The sequence below is a fragment of the Hippoglossus hippoglossus genome, chromosome 18 (genome assembly GCF_009819705.1).
Source record: "Hippoglossus hippoglossus isolate fHipHip1 chromosome 18, fHipHip1.pri, whole genome shotgun sequence".
In the NCBI taxonomy this organism is placed as follows: Eukaryota; Metazoa; Chordata; class Actinopteri; order Pleuronectiformes; family Pleuronectidae; genus Hippoglossus; species Hippoglossus hippoglossus.
The window spans coordinates 930,777-945,586 of NC_047168.1; the positions used below are offsets into that span (position 1 = coordinate 930,777).

Genomic DNA, 14,810 nt, shown 5'->3' on the forward strand with positions numbered 1-14,810 from the left:
TTGGTCTTTATCATTTTATTATATATATGTTGTGTGTGTGTGTATATATATATATATATAATATGTACAGAAAAAAAACATGATCAAAATCAGCAGGAGACAGCACCAAGGTGAGCAAGCCGAACAGAAAAAAGACAGAAGGTGAGTGACGGGCATACTCCTGCCCAGTGCCTTTTATTAACAAACACCTAGAGAGTGCCTTTATTAAGCCATTGAACAGCGTCGAACAAGTGTGCAAATGACAAACAAACCCAAATGGATACAAAAAGAGAACTAAAGAAAATAATGTCAAGCATTGTTTCATCAGAATCACATTCATAAGCAAAAGCCACACCCTACATCTGTTCAATCCCACCCAAAGCAGACATCCCATCCTACCCAGTATCCCTGCATACTTCCGTGGACTAGACAACACAGTATAGAATACATTAAAATCAGTAGAGTATCAAGACATGTCGACAGAAAATTAAAAAAAGAAAAAGGAAATCAGTCAATCAAAGCACAATTTATCCAGTATGTATATATATTTGTGTGTGTGTATGTGTGTTGGTGTATGTGTGTGTGTCTGTGACTTGAGTTTTTTCAAATTTCAAAGGATTGCTTGTTCTGCATCTACTCAAGTGAGACTGGCATGATGTCGGGATACCAACATGTGTCCAAACAGCTTGGGAATGTTACACACATCCCCACCCCCGTTCCACACACACACATACAGACACACACATGCTGCCTTCCCTCCCCCTTAATGTGAGATTCCTGCACATCAAACTACTGCATTCCAATTTAAAAAGACATTAGTGTAAAAAGATGGCAAAACACACTCAACAGGTCACACCTGTATGGAGGCTTTCCGTCGGAACACAAGTCAGTGACGGGGCATCACTAATGGAAGGCTATTGTTCACAAGACAAGACTGATCCCTCTGGAATTGCACTTTTTCCGCTGCATCACCACAGTCCCAGGTGGCGTTGTACTTACAAAAAAAGAACAAGGAGAGGAACCAAAGCCCAGGTGAGTTTCTCTAATTTGAGTAGACAAGCCAATCAGACGGGATCTTCAGGGATCGGTCAGGTTGCAGTGACATGGTCGGCTGGAGGAGGAGGAGAGGAGGGAGTTCATATCCGGTCAGAAAACCAGACCAGTCAGTCCCTGAACTTCTCTCCTCAACACACACACACGACCACACTATGGGCTGGAGCAGAACGTGCATCTCCCTGCTGCGTACAACCACACCACAGATTGCTAGGAGAACTAAAAGAGTGAGGTATTTGAAGGCCTTAACGTTACTCTAGTACAGTATGTATATCATCTAAAGTGGAACCAGCTTTCTACATGATCGCCACCTCGTTTTACAGTTCTTTTTTAAAACAGGGCACAAAGTTGCAGTCTGATAATGTTTCATGTACAAAAGCTAAGGACTCATTCGAGTGCAGAGGCCCCTCTTTCTCTTTCACATTCCTTCCCGTTTCCCGGGAATACCACAGAGCTAACACGGCTACGAGAAGCAGGGAGCCGCTCACACGCATGTACACAGCCTCATACTTGTCTCTGATTTCAGCGTGACTATGCCAACCGCTGACGGTCATGGTGAACAGCCTGATACCAATAGACAAACGTCCAAAATGTAGTCTGATTTATACTTCTGACAAAAGAATCCTGACTGATTTTTGATTGAAATTGCAACTTTGATAGTTGTACAAAAAACCTCTCGACTCAATGTCATCTTACAATCCTCTTCCAGAGCTTTAGGTCACTTTTAAGTCATGACGTTTTGTAGAGCTGTTGGTTTGTAACTGGGAGGGGGGTGTCTCTGTTTTAATGGCATTTCGTACTTAAGAAGCCATTCAGTGGACATCATGTTGTTCTACTAATTTAGCCACTTTTAAACTATTTTATTTTGGTCAAGTCCTTGTTTGGCTTTTTGTTGTGTATAGGTGCCAAAAAAGAGTCTATACCCAGCCTTACATGTAATCATATTTTCCATTTGAGGCTTTGAAATTGATTAGTCATTTATTCAGAGAGATTTGCCATCATGTTCATTAAAAATAAATACACTTACTGGGACAGAAACACCCAACTCAATGTCCACTTACTAGCTTTTTCCAAGGTGAATTCTCTGGAGAATAGACCTTAAACTTCAGATAATCTTGACATCGAGAATGAACTTTGAGAAGTCAAATAGAAGATTGACCTGATCACACCCAATCACATTTGTAGAATTTGAAGGAGAGGGGAAGATTTGCAGTGTCCGTGTCTGTATAAAGATTATGGACATTTCGTCTAAACCGCACTGAAAGTAAACAGTCATCTTCAGAACAATGTGCTCATTGTTGAACTCCTCAGGCAGGTGGAGCTGTGAGAGCAGGCATGGTTTGAACTGATGAGGAACCAGAAACATGAAGGACGGGTCTCAGGATATTTATGTTTGACGAACAGGTCCTTCTCAGGGGAGGAACAGCAGCTTTTGTAAGACCTGTAAGACCCCCCACCCTCTTAGCCAACAGACACACCCACACCACATCTCTACCCCAGCTTCATCTGCAAACAAGCATGAATGAGACCACATCCTAAAACATACTTTGTTGTGTACTGAATGAGACTTGAAGCCAAGTGTACAAGTTGTCTCCTTCAGAAGCATCAATGGAAACATAAAAAACAATAAAACGACAACAATAATAAAACAGTAATTGTAAGATCAATGCAGAATATTGCCAATTGCTTCCGTTTGTCAGAACTCAGTCCCCCCTCCCCATTTTTTAATCATACTTTGTCATCTGTGTCCGACGCTATCTGCCCTCTGACTGTAATATTTAGTGTCATTCCAGCAGGTCACTGTGCTAAGTGTTACATTTCTTTCAATTCTAAAGTGAAATTATTACTGTGAAGACTAAAGAGAAAAACTAACAGTATATTTAAGTTCTCAAAACAACTGCCTCCATCCCAGCTCTGTTTACATGAGGATTTAACTGAGCCTCCAGCTCCTCTTCCACCACAAGCGTTGAGCAGGGAGTTTGGTTAAGGAATCCCTTGGTTAATGCTTCTGTCATGCTGTCTTTGCGTGTAGATCTTCCTGCAGTATGATCTCATTTCTGGCTCATACTCAGGCCACTAAATCACTATGTTCCTTTTGAGAGAATGCAGAAAATGTCACTGAGCCTCTTTCTTTTGTGAAGAGGCACTAGAGGCCTCAGTCAAATTTTACAAAGTGTAATTGCATATAAAATCAATGAAAAGACAAGTAATGGCAGATAGATGAAAATCTGTCGCGAACTTAGCAGAAGGCGTATCTGTGCAAGTTGAAAGTACTTGAGTTGGAGCAAAAGATGTATCTGCTTCATAAACATACAGAGACAACAAAAAGGTACAGGCTGAGAAGCTGAAAAGAAATAACAAAAAGAGCCAGAGTTCCTGCTGAACTCCGAAATCAGTCAGAGAAGGAGCTGAACACAGACACACACACAAGCACATTCCCGTACACGAAGCCGGCGCATCTACCTACAGCTAATGTCTGTACAGCTGGTATATTGGATGGTTGGGGCCAATCAACATGGACTACACTGACCGTCCGCTGATCACATTCACACTAATGAGGTGAATGCTGCTCAATAAATGACAATGATGAGTCACTGTTAGCAGTGAGCACTTCCTACTGTGTACAGAGCATCTACAGAGAATGACGCAAGCACACTACACCTGGTGGTGTGTTCGTGCAGGTAAATAATTCCAACAACCAAAAGTTTGGGCTGTGGGTTGGGGGGGGGGGGGACATAAGATGAGATCAGCAAAGATAGACGCAGTCTGAGGAGAGAAGTATTTGACAAAAAGGCTTATATTTCTTAACCCCATGCCATGTGAGTGTGTGTCTGTGTGTGTGTGTGTGTGTTTGTGTGTGTGTGTGGTATCTAAACTTCATCTTCCACTGCCTCCACTATAAATCAATATCAATTTCCCCCATATCTGTTTTCTTTCTGTCCTCTTGGCAGAAAGTAAAAGTTTCCCTGGTGTCTGTTTTTGTTCCTCCCTCACACACACTGGTTGTTTTCTTCTCTCTGTTGTTTGTTGTGCATACAGGTCTGAATTAATCCTCACAAACTTTAAATCGGTTCTCTGATCTTAACACTCTTACAGTCCAGTCCGTTGTTTGCCTCAACAATCCTGTGTCTCCAGGCAGGCTGACAGGAGGGGGGTCAGAGGGCTGGGTGTGGGTTACAGGGTGGAATGGTGGGTGTGGGAATGGCTGAGATGATGGCAGGGGAACACAGAGGGAGAGGAGAGGGATATGTCGAAGTGGAGATGGTGGGGGTCCTTTAGCAGCAGCCCCCTCCAGACTGCCTGACGGGAGTGCTCTCGATTTTTAAGTTGGGTTTGTCGCTACCAGCTGTGGCTCCGGGGCCCATGCGCTTCTTGATCTCTGCAGCCATGGTCATGAAAGCCTGCTCTACATTGGTGGCGTTTTTGGCGCTTGTCTCCAGGAAGGGGATGGCCAAAGAGTCAGCAAACTCCTGTTAGGAAAGAAGAGGAGACATTTAACAGTCAAACCTTTCACTCATATCACAGAGCTGGTTGTGGAGTTGTATTGTTTGGCTGACAGAAGTGCCGGCAACATATGTCTCTAAACATATTTTATCAGATGTCTGTGTGCACAAGTGAAGTGTGTACAGACCATGCAGTCATAACCATTTTAATTATTGATAAATAAAAACACCTAACATGCTCTTGTTCCAGCTTCTCAACACCAAATATCTTTGGTGATCGGACTGGTCAGATAAAACAAGGTCATTGAAGAAAACTGTGATGGGTATTTTTCACTTCTCTGACATAGAGGTGGGAGATATGGCAAAGATATATCACATTTTTTCAGGCAGGATGAAGATCCACAATCTTATCATGATTCCATTTTTCATGTTGATTTAAAAGACTATTTTGCAAGTTACTCAACGTTACAATCAAACTAATTTCCCCCCACAAAAAAAAAAAAAAAGAGGCCAACACGAAAACAAAACATTAGAAGGAAAAAGAATAACAAACCATTAAGGCCAAACTCTAGTAATTAATAATTACAAGATTTTTGCCACAAGACTTTATGACACAAAGGTAAACGGACTATATAAGTCTTTGTACTGAGGGCATTAAAAGAACTTGGGGTTTTGGGGGACCAAATCTGTATTGTTTGGGTTGGTGTGTTGGTAGTTGCATGCCTCCCGACTTTTGTTTACATTATGACGTCCAGATTATTAAATTTTCTTCAATACAAGCCCATATTTGCAAGATATCCGTGTCTTTCTCATCAATATACATTTTTGCTCCTATTTTAGTGGGATAAAGAGCAGGATTTTTGGTCTAATTTTGTATTTTTCAATTAATGTAAGCAGGTAAACTGGCAGCATCCGTACACAGCGTGTCAGATTCACCCATTCCCTTAAATATAACATGTGTTATTTTTGAAGTAAGGTGAATTAATTACAGTGTCCTGGGCATTTATTAGCGTATAAAGCTGTGCTTTAATTGGAGGAAATACAGTGATCATAGACTAGAAATCTCACGAAGCAGCTCCACTGCAGGCACGCAGGCAGTGTGGCCTGGGTGCTAGTGTAATATGTAACCATATTATCACCAATAGAGGTGGGGGGGAATGGAATGTGGGTCTGTTTCTCTAAATTGTAGAAAATAATTCCTTTGGGCTGCTGATGGGTGGATGAGTCAAGCATACGTGTGGATTGAGATCTGAGCCGATCGAACTATCTCTCTGTAAAAGTAGATCGTAGAGACATTTTAATCGTTCACGATCTAATATCGTCATATTACACACCCCTACTCTGACATTTTGTACTCCAAAAGATAAGTCCATTAAATAAGAGAAAATGGACGGATGAATATGTAATGATAATAACAATCCTTGCAGGCAGATGCAGAAATTATCATGGGTTTCCTAAGACCCTGTGTGTGCATTTCAAACAATGGGGAGTGACACTGAGGAGATCCTGTTTGAGTTGGAACGGATAATGTTGAACAAGTTACTTTTAGAGAGAGAAGACGTCAGAGGAAATGATGTGTACAACCATTGAACTGAATAAGGCAGGGCTTTTTTCAATTCCTCATCAATGAATTTGTTCCCATGAAACTAGGAGAAAGGAGCCGTACCTTGGCTGTTGTGTAGTCTACTACTTTCTTGGTGGTCAGGTCACACTTGTTGCCCACCAGAAGCTTGTTGACATTTTCACTGGCGTAGCGGTCGATTTCCTGAAGCCACTGCTTGACATTGTTATAGGACTCCTGCCAAATAAGAACAACAATATCAACATGACGCTAAACATGACCTTTGCCTGATTGGTCAGCAGCTATAGTGTCATTATTGTTGTATATTCTTCTGCATTATTGTCACCTTGTAGACTGGAGTGAAACAGTTTGTTGGAGTTGTTAGTTGTTCATATGTCAGCAGGCTATTTGCCTAATCTCCTCTGGTCTTTAGACCACAGTGGAAACACAGGCGAACAACAGTCTGCAGGAACTTTTAGTTCCTTGATAAAAGTCACGTATATCTGTGGCGGAAAAGCCTGATCTTGAGCTGGCAGGGTCGGACTAGCGACTTCTTCGACACAAAGTAGCTAAAAGCCAAGCGTTGTTAGGTGCTTTTTTTTTTTCATTTTAAAGAAAAAATTCTCTAAAAGAGCCTGAAAAGCTGGTACCTGTAGCCACAAAGACACTAAGTTGGTAATAATACCTGTAAACACCCCCCTAATTCAATTTGAAAGAGCAAAACAAAATGGTGAAAAACAATGGTGTAACTTCAGTCAGTCAGTCAGTGACTATTTCATTGATAGGGCTGGCTCCTCTGCTGTCCAGCTAAAAAGTATCTGGCTGCTTTCCTTCACTGAGGAATCAGTCCAGACCACCGACTCACCTGATCTGTGACATCATACACGACTATGATGCCATGGGCTCCACGGTAGTAACTGGAGGTGATGGTACGAAACCTCTCTTGACCAGCAGTGTCCCACTGTCACAGACACAAAGAGAGGGAAAGAGGAAGGGGTTAGAAGTCTGTTCATCAAAAGTCAGCCAATTTGATAGTAAAGAGCAGTTCAGGGATAGTAGGATATTTACATAAGGATTATATTTGACAATGCAAGTTCAAGAAAGATTTTTAAGGTTAAGTTCATCTCATTTTAATTCATGAAGACAGATGGTTAAATTGTTTGAGCAACATTAGTAGCTTAGTCAATCCAGGTATGAAAAGCCTGAACCTGACAACTTCAAATCAATTTCAATTTAAAATATGAATTCATGAAAACCTGTGCATCTTTTCTACTTTTGTTTCTCTTGCCATTTATACTGGTGAAAATTGTTGCATCCTTCTTCAGGATTAAGATCAATATGTGTACAGCAATCTCGATCAGACTTTCAAACCGTTCGAAACCACTCCTAGGCTTTCAAAGTGAAAAATCTGTGGACAGGTTGAGTTTCACTGACAACACTTTAACAAGAGAAACAATAGAGGTGGTTAGAAATAATTAGTGGATGACAAAAGCTTGTGTTTAAGAAAACTGGGGGCAGCAGATTGTGAGCATGACATGTCTCTGTTGTTCATCCTCCTGAACTTACCATGATGACTCAGAAGCTGACAGAACAGTTAACTTCACCTCTAGCAATGTTTTTATTAGCAGCCTTTCTTTGTTCATTTGGCCATAACTGGGTGATCTGCATTTTCTTATTTTAAGCATTTATAAAAAAAAGATTAAAGAAACTGAAACTTTGAAGTGTTTGGCAGTTGACTGTGGGGCTGCATCTCTGTGCAGGTATATGCCACATTCTGTATTATTACTCTATTTCTGTGCCTGTGACAGACAGTGGATTCTTTTGTAGTTTTCTCAGAAGTGACGTGAGCATTCCTCTACACAGCATGCTCAACACAACTCAATTAGCTTATTTTAGTCAAAACTATCTAAGCCACAGTAAGTCATGCTTAAGGAGGCAGGAGCCATTGCCAAGTCCTTACTCCCATGGTGTCCTCGACCATTACAATGGCAGCATTAAGACTCAGTAAATCAAAATAAAATGGTAGATGGTCTGTATGTATATTACTAGTCTCGCTGACCACTCAATGTGCTTCACAGTACAGGTTATTGCCATTCACCCATTCACACACATTCATATAGTGCATCTATGGCCAGTACTTTTTCTATGAAGGGCAATTTGGGATTCAGTATCTTGGGCATGCAGACGGGGAGGACTGGGATCAAACCGCTGACCTTCTGGTTAAAGGACGGCCGCTCTACCGTGTGCTTTTCTTCATTTAACATACATTATTGCTACATTTTTATTCTACTTTGTGGTAATGGAATCGTAACAGTTAAAATACAGTTAATGATAGATGCTATGGACGAAAAAGGTGGTGGAATTCCCTGTTTCATTACTGCATTTGCGAGCACACTGCAGAAAAACAGCAAAGCCAAGTGGAGGGAGACAGGCAACATCAAAGACGTCCTCAGAAGTTTAACAGTTGAGGCTACAACAAGCCATGAAATGGACAGACTGGACTGATGAAATTGCCCTGGTTTGTGTCACACAGAAGCTGAATCAATGATGTAGCTACTTACTATACTAAATAAATTAGTCACATCAGCAATCACAAAGCTGACATTCTCAGTAGGTTGTTTCATAACAGTACACACCACTTTGTTTACACTGGTCTCTGCTCTCTTTGAAGACAAGATCCTAAATTTGAGCACTGCTCAGGAACAAACTGAATCCTAGTGCCCGTTACTTTCAGTGGTTGGAAGCAGTGTTGTCTCTAGTGACTGGTCAAGCAGGTATGATGCCACATCATCACAACAAGACAAAGTAAAACACATGGAACAGTAACTGTTTTACTCCTGCATGTGTAAGGAACATGACACCAGATACTTTGAAATAAACAAACCCACAGGTCTCAGCTATGTGGGAAGAGGAGGCTGTTCACAGGGAGCTGCGGTCAGGGGTTATAGACTCAAATATTTCTAAGCAATAAAAAAAGACTAGGATAATAGGAAATAATTTGGAACTTGTAAGGATGACAAAGAGATCACAAAACTACAAAGTGGTTTTACATGCTGCACGCCATGTTCGGCCACAGCTGTGCCATGGGCCAATGTAAAAGTACATTTACAATATCATCAAACCTCCATTCAATTGTTGTCACCTTACATCACTAGCCCACCAAACACTCAAAAAAATTGTAATTTGTAAATAAAGTTGGAACACAAGAGGAACCTTGTATCAAACCAAGGATCTTCAGGCTATAGGGAGCTCCAGGTTACTAGTAGTTAAATTAAAAAAACACCTACAGATGCTCCATTTATCTCCAGGTGTTTAGACTGACTTATAAAATAAGTGAAAAACATGAGTGTGCCGTGAACAATGTGCTTTTATGTTAGTGAATGTATTAAGGAGAAGCTACGTCTGCCTTACAAACTACTGCATATCTCTTTCAGGTAGCACAGCCTGTTCAATTAACTAAAACAGGATCCGGTTACAGCTTTGTCTGAATGCACAGGCACACTCGCACGCGCGCACACACACGCACGCACGCTCAGTCTCATGTGTTTGGATCTACACCCTGGCTCATATTGGGGTAATAATGTGGGTTGTGTGTATGCTCACAATCTGCAGTTTAATGGTCTTGCCATCCAGCTCAATGGTGCGGATCTTGAAGTCCACTCCAATGGTGCTGATGTAGCTCTCTGTGTAGGTGTCATCCTGTAGGAAGGGTGAGGGAGAACAGGAAGGGATCAGTTCAACAGCAGTTTGAGGAAAGACTAAATGTTTGACCTGGTACAGAAACGGAAGGACGTGTTTTTAAAGTATGACACTACTTACTGCAAATCGCAGCAGAAGACAGGACTTTCCTACTCCAGAGTCTCCAATCAGCAGGAGCTTGAACAGATAGTCACTGAAAGAAAAACAAATCGCGTCAGAACAGGGAGGGCATTTTTAAACTCTGTCTCAGTTAAAAAAAACAATCCGAAACTGACTGAATCAAACTTTGAAGCCACCCTCCTGACACAATATACCCTATTTTACTAACATCTTTGAGAAACATAAAATACAGTGTGTGCATGACAATAAAGGAACAAGTCATTCATTGCAGCAGTATGGCTCACTGAGGTGTTTACATAGATTTTAGAACAATGGAGCTCTGTGGCTTAGAGGAGAAATAAAGGTCCACAATATTTGTAAGTAGAATATAATCATTTTTGGTTTTGGTATTTTGGTGGGAGCATTAAACTGCATCAACCTGTGTCCATCATAAGCTGCATACAGCTGTGGTCAGTTATGGTTGAACGCTCCAGAGAAGTTAGTTATCCAAGACCTATATATACTTAATAGACAATACCATTCATAGTTCAATAATAGAGTTTCATGCTTATTTGGTGTTTTATTAAATTATCATTAAGGTTGCAACTAATGATCATTCATCAGTCCATACCAATTAAACTAATGATTTTTTGATATATGTTGAAATATTGATAAGTTTTGCTTTGCCTCTTCCTGAAACACAAAAATACAAAATAAAATCAAAAAAATTGTGGCATATATGTGAATGAAGGAACTAGTGTATTTAACTTATGTGTACTTTGCTATTCGTCACAAAGGTTAAGATTTTAGTTAGATTTGTTAATTTTCTCCGCCCACTATAGTTTCACTTCTGCATCTCCTGCACGTAAAACAGATGCACACAAACACACACTTTTGTAAATGTATTTGCATATCTATCTATGTAATCTATTATGCTGATGCATCGTTTCAACCCTAATTATCAAACAGCAATTCTAAAACAACTAAGTAACAGGTTTTGCAGCATTAGAAACAAGTGGGAGCAAATAGAGGCTGGCCAAGCAGGTTAAACAGGGCCTGGGGTTACAGCTGGGTTTGAGACAATTAATTTTAGTGCCCATACCTGACCACTAGCACTGATACCTAAACAACAGGAATATGAACTGGTTTTAATGTTGAGGGTTGTTGCTCGTTAATAATACTTAATAATACTCTCCCAAAAATAATAAAACATCCCGCACCTGCCGCCACAACACTGAATCACTGAGAGGAAAACAACCTCACAAGAATTTCATTCACAGCAGCACTTACAGCCAAAGAGAATTACCCAATGAGCATGCTATTCTTGTGTCATAGGAAACTGAGACCTGCCATGTATCACAGCCTGACACTTGATCAACTGACAATATGTCATCAACACTGGATGCAGCAACAGCAGCAGTGTTGCAATCAGCCCAGTTCTTATTTCAACATGGCTCCGGCTTGTGTTGATGTGGCTTGATTGCTGGGGGCCACCAGGACTGCTTATCATTGTTTTTACAACACACAACACAAAGACCAACTTAATGCACTGCCTCATATGTTCTTAAACTGAGTACTACGAGATATGCAGTTAAATTGAGACCTACAGGCTCACATTGGCCATTGTAATAGCATTACTAAATTAACTTACAGGTGAGGTTTTTCTACAAACACTTTTCCTATTATAACCAAAAAAGCTGAAGATCTTGAATGTTAAAAAACAAACAAATGAGGCCTCCCAAAAACTTTTCAGAAACAAAATAGTGTACAAAATATGGAACTAGCTGATTTTTTTCTAATCAGACATTTGATGATCATCTGAATCATAAATGTACAAGTAATTATGGTTAGTAAATGCTTTATAAATATGTCAGTTGTTGTTAATAAATAGACTGTGGTGAAGGGTAGCCATTTTCTTTAGGTCAAGTGATAACTGATCCTTCCTGATGGACTTAAGGGTGATGCTGAAGGAGGACAAACACTGTTATATTTGACAAGCCAAAGGGTGTTCCTGATAAATTCTAAACTGTATTTGTAAAGAATTAGTAAATGATATGCCAATAATAATAAAACCCTTAGAATTACAACTTGGACAAGGTGTGCCTTACTTGAAAGTGTTACCAAAACCTGGTGGATGTCTACCACAATCCAGTGGATAAAGACAGGGACTAATCAGGCATTTTTAACCGGGCAGAAGTTCACACCGTGTACGTAAACATAAAGGTAAACAACGATTGTCAGCCAAGGGTGTGGGATGTTAGCTAAGCTAGTTTGACCGGGTTCTGTGTGGATTCAAAAAGGCAAAGCCTCCGCTGTGAGCTACAGGCAGCTCGGTGAAAACCCCGATCTGCTCAGCCCCGACTGAGGGGTTCGGTGACAGGCGGGGTGTCCTCTCGTTTCAGGGCTGCGGGGGGAAAAACATCTGCCACCTGTCGTATCGCCTGACGTTAGCCCCGACACGCTCCGCGACGGAGTAGAAGCCTGTAGTCGCGTTTTAGTCTGCGAAATTACACAGGATCCCTTCCCAAAATGGATGGTAACCATGTTAAAATGCGACACCAACCACACAGGTAGACATGTTCGCCGCTGTTGGATAAGTAACGGCATACAGCCAACTTTGCTCGACGGTAAATGGATTTCTCGAAGCTAGAATTTAGGGTGAATTTATTTTTAGGGTCTGAATTATGTATATACAGTGCGTACAAAGAGGACAAATCAGACAGACACGGTCGTATGCAGCAACACAAGGCTTGTTTATCCAGGCTACAGGTCAGCCGTCCCGCAGATGTCGCCTCACTACTTCGTGTACCCGACCTGTCGAGCTAACGCTAACCGTGTCCGTCCTGGCTTCACACGGGGAACAATGTCGTCGCTGTGCGTGTTCCTCCGGTTTCACAACTGGATCGCCCGGGCCACTCGTCCCGTGAAAGGTCGCGTGTCACAGCACGAGCAGGCTGTCAGCTGACGTTCACTGGGGGGGGGGGGAGAAAACACGTCCGCGAGACTGACACATTAAAGAAGCTGTCCGCGCCCTGTTCACGCGAGCGAGCTAGCTCCCCCGTTTGCCAACACTGTCTAACCACATAGCAATTAGCCTAGCAATTGTGAAAGGAACGATTACACAGCAGATAGCCGAACGTGCGACGATGCGTTCGGGCTGAACACAGCGGAAGCGGCTTTACAGCTGATGTCAAACTCACTATTCGGGATTCATGGTTTCACTCTGGATGTGTTTTTCAGTCGGTGACTCGACTCTTCCTTCCTACTCCGGCACGAAAAAAAAAAAGATAAGACTTGAAGGTCCGGGTCTCCGAGGCACTTAGACGGCTGTAGTATCGTCTCCGCAGCTGCTCCCTAGTTTGAATTCGATCTCAGCTCGTTCATACAGCCTCGATTCTAGTGGACATGTCCGTGTTTCGTCGCGTTAGCTCGGCGTATTTAGGTCCGTTTTCTGCTTTTCTGTGTCCGCTGCTGACAAGAGGTTCAAGATGGCCGCGCAGGTGCGGTAGTGACGTGTGGTGACGTGGCACTACAGAGAAGTCGGGAGGCGCGTTCAGGCCCCCGGAAAAAACGTCGGAAAACCATTGGGCAATGTCCGTCTCTGCGAGTAAGAACGGCCGTCTAAATGGGAACGGTGGTGCGTTCAAGAACATGCGTCGAACACCCGGTCGTGTTGGACATGCGCACTTCATTTTAATACGGGGATTTGTGACGTTTTAGGATTTTGCAATGTGTCCGGTGCGCCGTCCTCCGCCCATTCCACCCACAGTGCTTAATGCTGGGGTCAGGTTTTACTTTCATTTAAAAACACACAGACACACAAACATACTCGACAGACGCAGAGAGCAAACATCTACAGACAAAGACTTTTACAATGTGGTTAAACATGTGAAAGGTGGACATTTCTGTGGCTAGGAGCAAATACTTATTTATGATTCAATACTTAATTATAATTACAGACACACTGGGCATGCAAAAGGGGGGACGTGGATCAAAATAAAAATAATTTGCATATATACTTCATTATATTTATACATTTTTAAATCATTTAGAAATCATTCAAAAGAGAGCTTGGGATCTCTCCATTTACTGCAATGAATATGATACTTACCCGTAATGATTATCATGTTAACCATGTCAGAAACAGATGAATTATTATTTTTAGGGCCCGAGCACCGAACAGTAGGAGGCAGTGGGAGGCCCTATTGAAATTGTAAGGATTATAATTATTATTATTAATTTTTTTTTTCAGGCAAATGAATTGGCTTTTTGAGGGCTTTAACATGCTCAAATCGTTACCAAAGTTTGCAGAAAATTAGAAAGTGGTGAAAATTATATATTATTATACAATAACAACAAGAACAATGTCAATAATAATAAATAATAATAATAATAAAATAGAAAATAGAAAAATAATTTGAGAAATGTTAAAGGTCAGACTGTCATTTGCTTTAAGTGATAACCAGTTTTTAATATCTAGCCAATTCTTTTTAGGAACAGGGCATGGGAAATCATGTGTTCTGATGTTTTGTCTGTCTCATTACAAAATATACAAGGGTCCCTCTCAAAATTGCAGCTTTTTTCAGAAATTGTGCCACTGGGTAAACCTTGTGAATAAAGTGGTTCTCGTTGACCTTTGGGGAAATAGGCTATTTGATTAATTTTGAAAATGCCTGATTCGTACTGGACAAGGATTCAACTCAGTCAATTTGTAGGCCTCAATTATAATCATGATAAATGATGAGTTTAAAAACAGCACTAATAAATGTGTTGTTCATTGGGGTAAGGTTGTGTTCAGGTGAAGGTGAAATCCATCTTGATAGGGAAACAGACTCAAACACCACACCAGGGTTTATACATGTCGCTGCTAACTTTACGTTTATTTGAGTCGCATATTGAGGCTACACTACATCCAGTATTCTGTCATATCATCTTGTGTTGCATGATGAAAATTCCCCACACCCTTTGCACAGCAT

The 14,810-nt window shown here is 41.3% G+C and overlaps 1 protein-coding gene and 1 long non-coding RNA gene across 2 annotated transcripts in view; one reads left to right on the forward strand and one right to left on the reverse strand.

Moving 5' to 3' along the window:
• The window catches only part of LOC117779153, a 22,621-nt gene continuing 7,811 nt past the window's right edge, over window positions 1-14,810 (forward strand). Inside the window, exon 1 of the long non-coding RNA XR_004616938.1 lies at window positions 1-531. This is a non-coding gene — a long non-coding RNA (uncharacterized LOC117779153). The remainder of the gene's footprint in view (window positions 532-14,810) is intronic.
• On the reverse strand, window positions 143-13,336 carry rab1ba (zRAB1B, member RAS oncogene family a). Its single transcript, XM_034615066.1, has 6 exons — window positions 13,035-13,336; window positions 9,856-9,928; window positions 9,640-9,735; window positions 6,902-6,997; window positions 6,142-6,273; window positions 143-4,502 (listed from the first exon to the last, which is right to left on the reverse strand). The coding sequence occupies exons 1-6, from the start codon at window positions 13,046-13,048 to the stop codon at window positions 4,308-4,310; spliced, it is 606 nt and encodes a 201-aa protein (XP_034470957.1). The 5' UTR covers window positions 13,049-13,336; the 3' UTR covers window positions 143-4,307.

Coding starts and splice junctions, on each gene's coding strand:
- rab1ba (XM_034615066.1), bottom strand. Junction 9,736..9,855: donor GTCTTCTGCTGCGATTTGCA/GTAAGTAGTGTC, acceptor CCCTTCCTACAG/GATGACACCTACACAGAGAG. Junction 4,503..6,141: donor TAGACTACACAACAGCCAAG/GTACGGCTCCTT, acceptor CTTTCCTAACAG/GAGTTTGCTGACTCTTTGGC.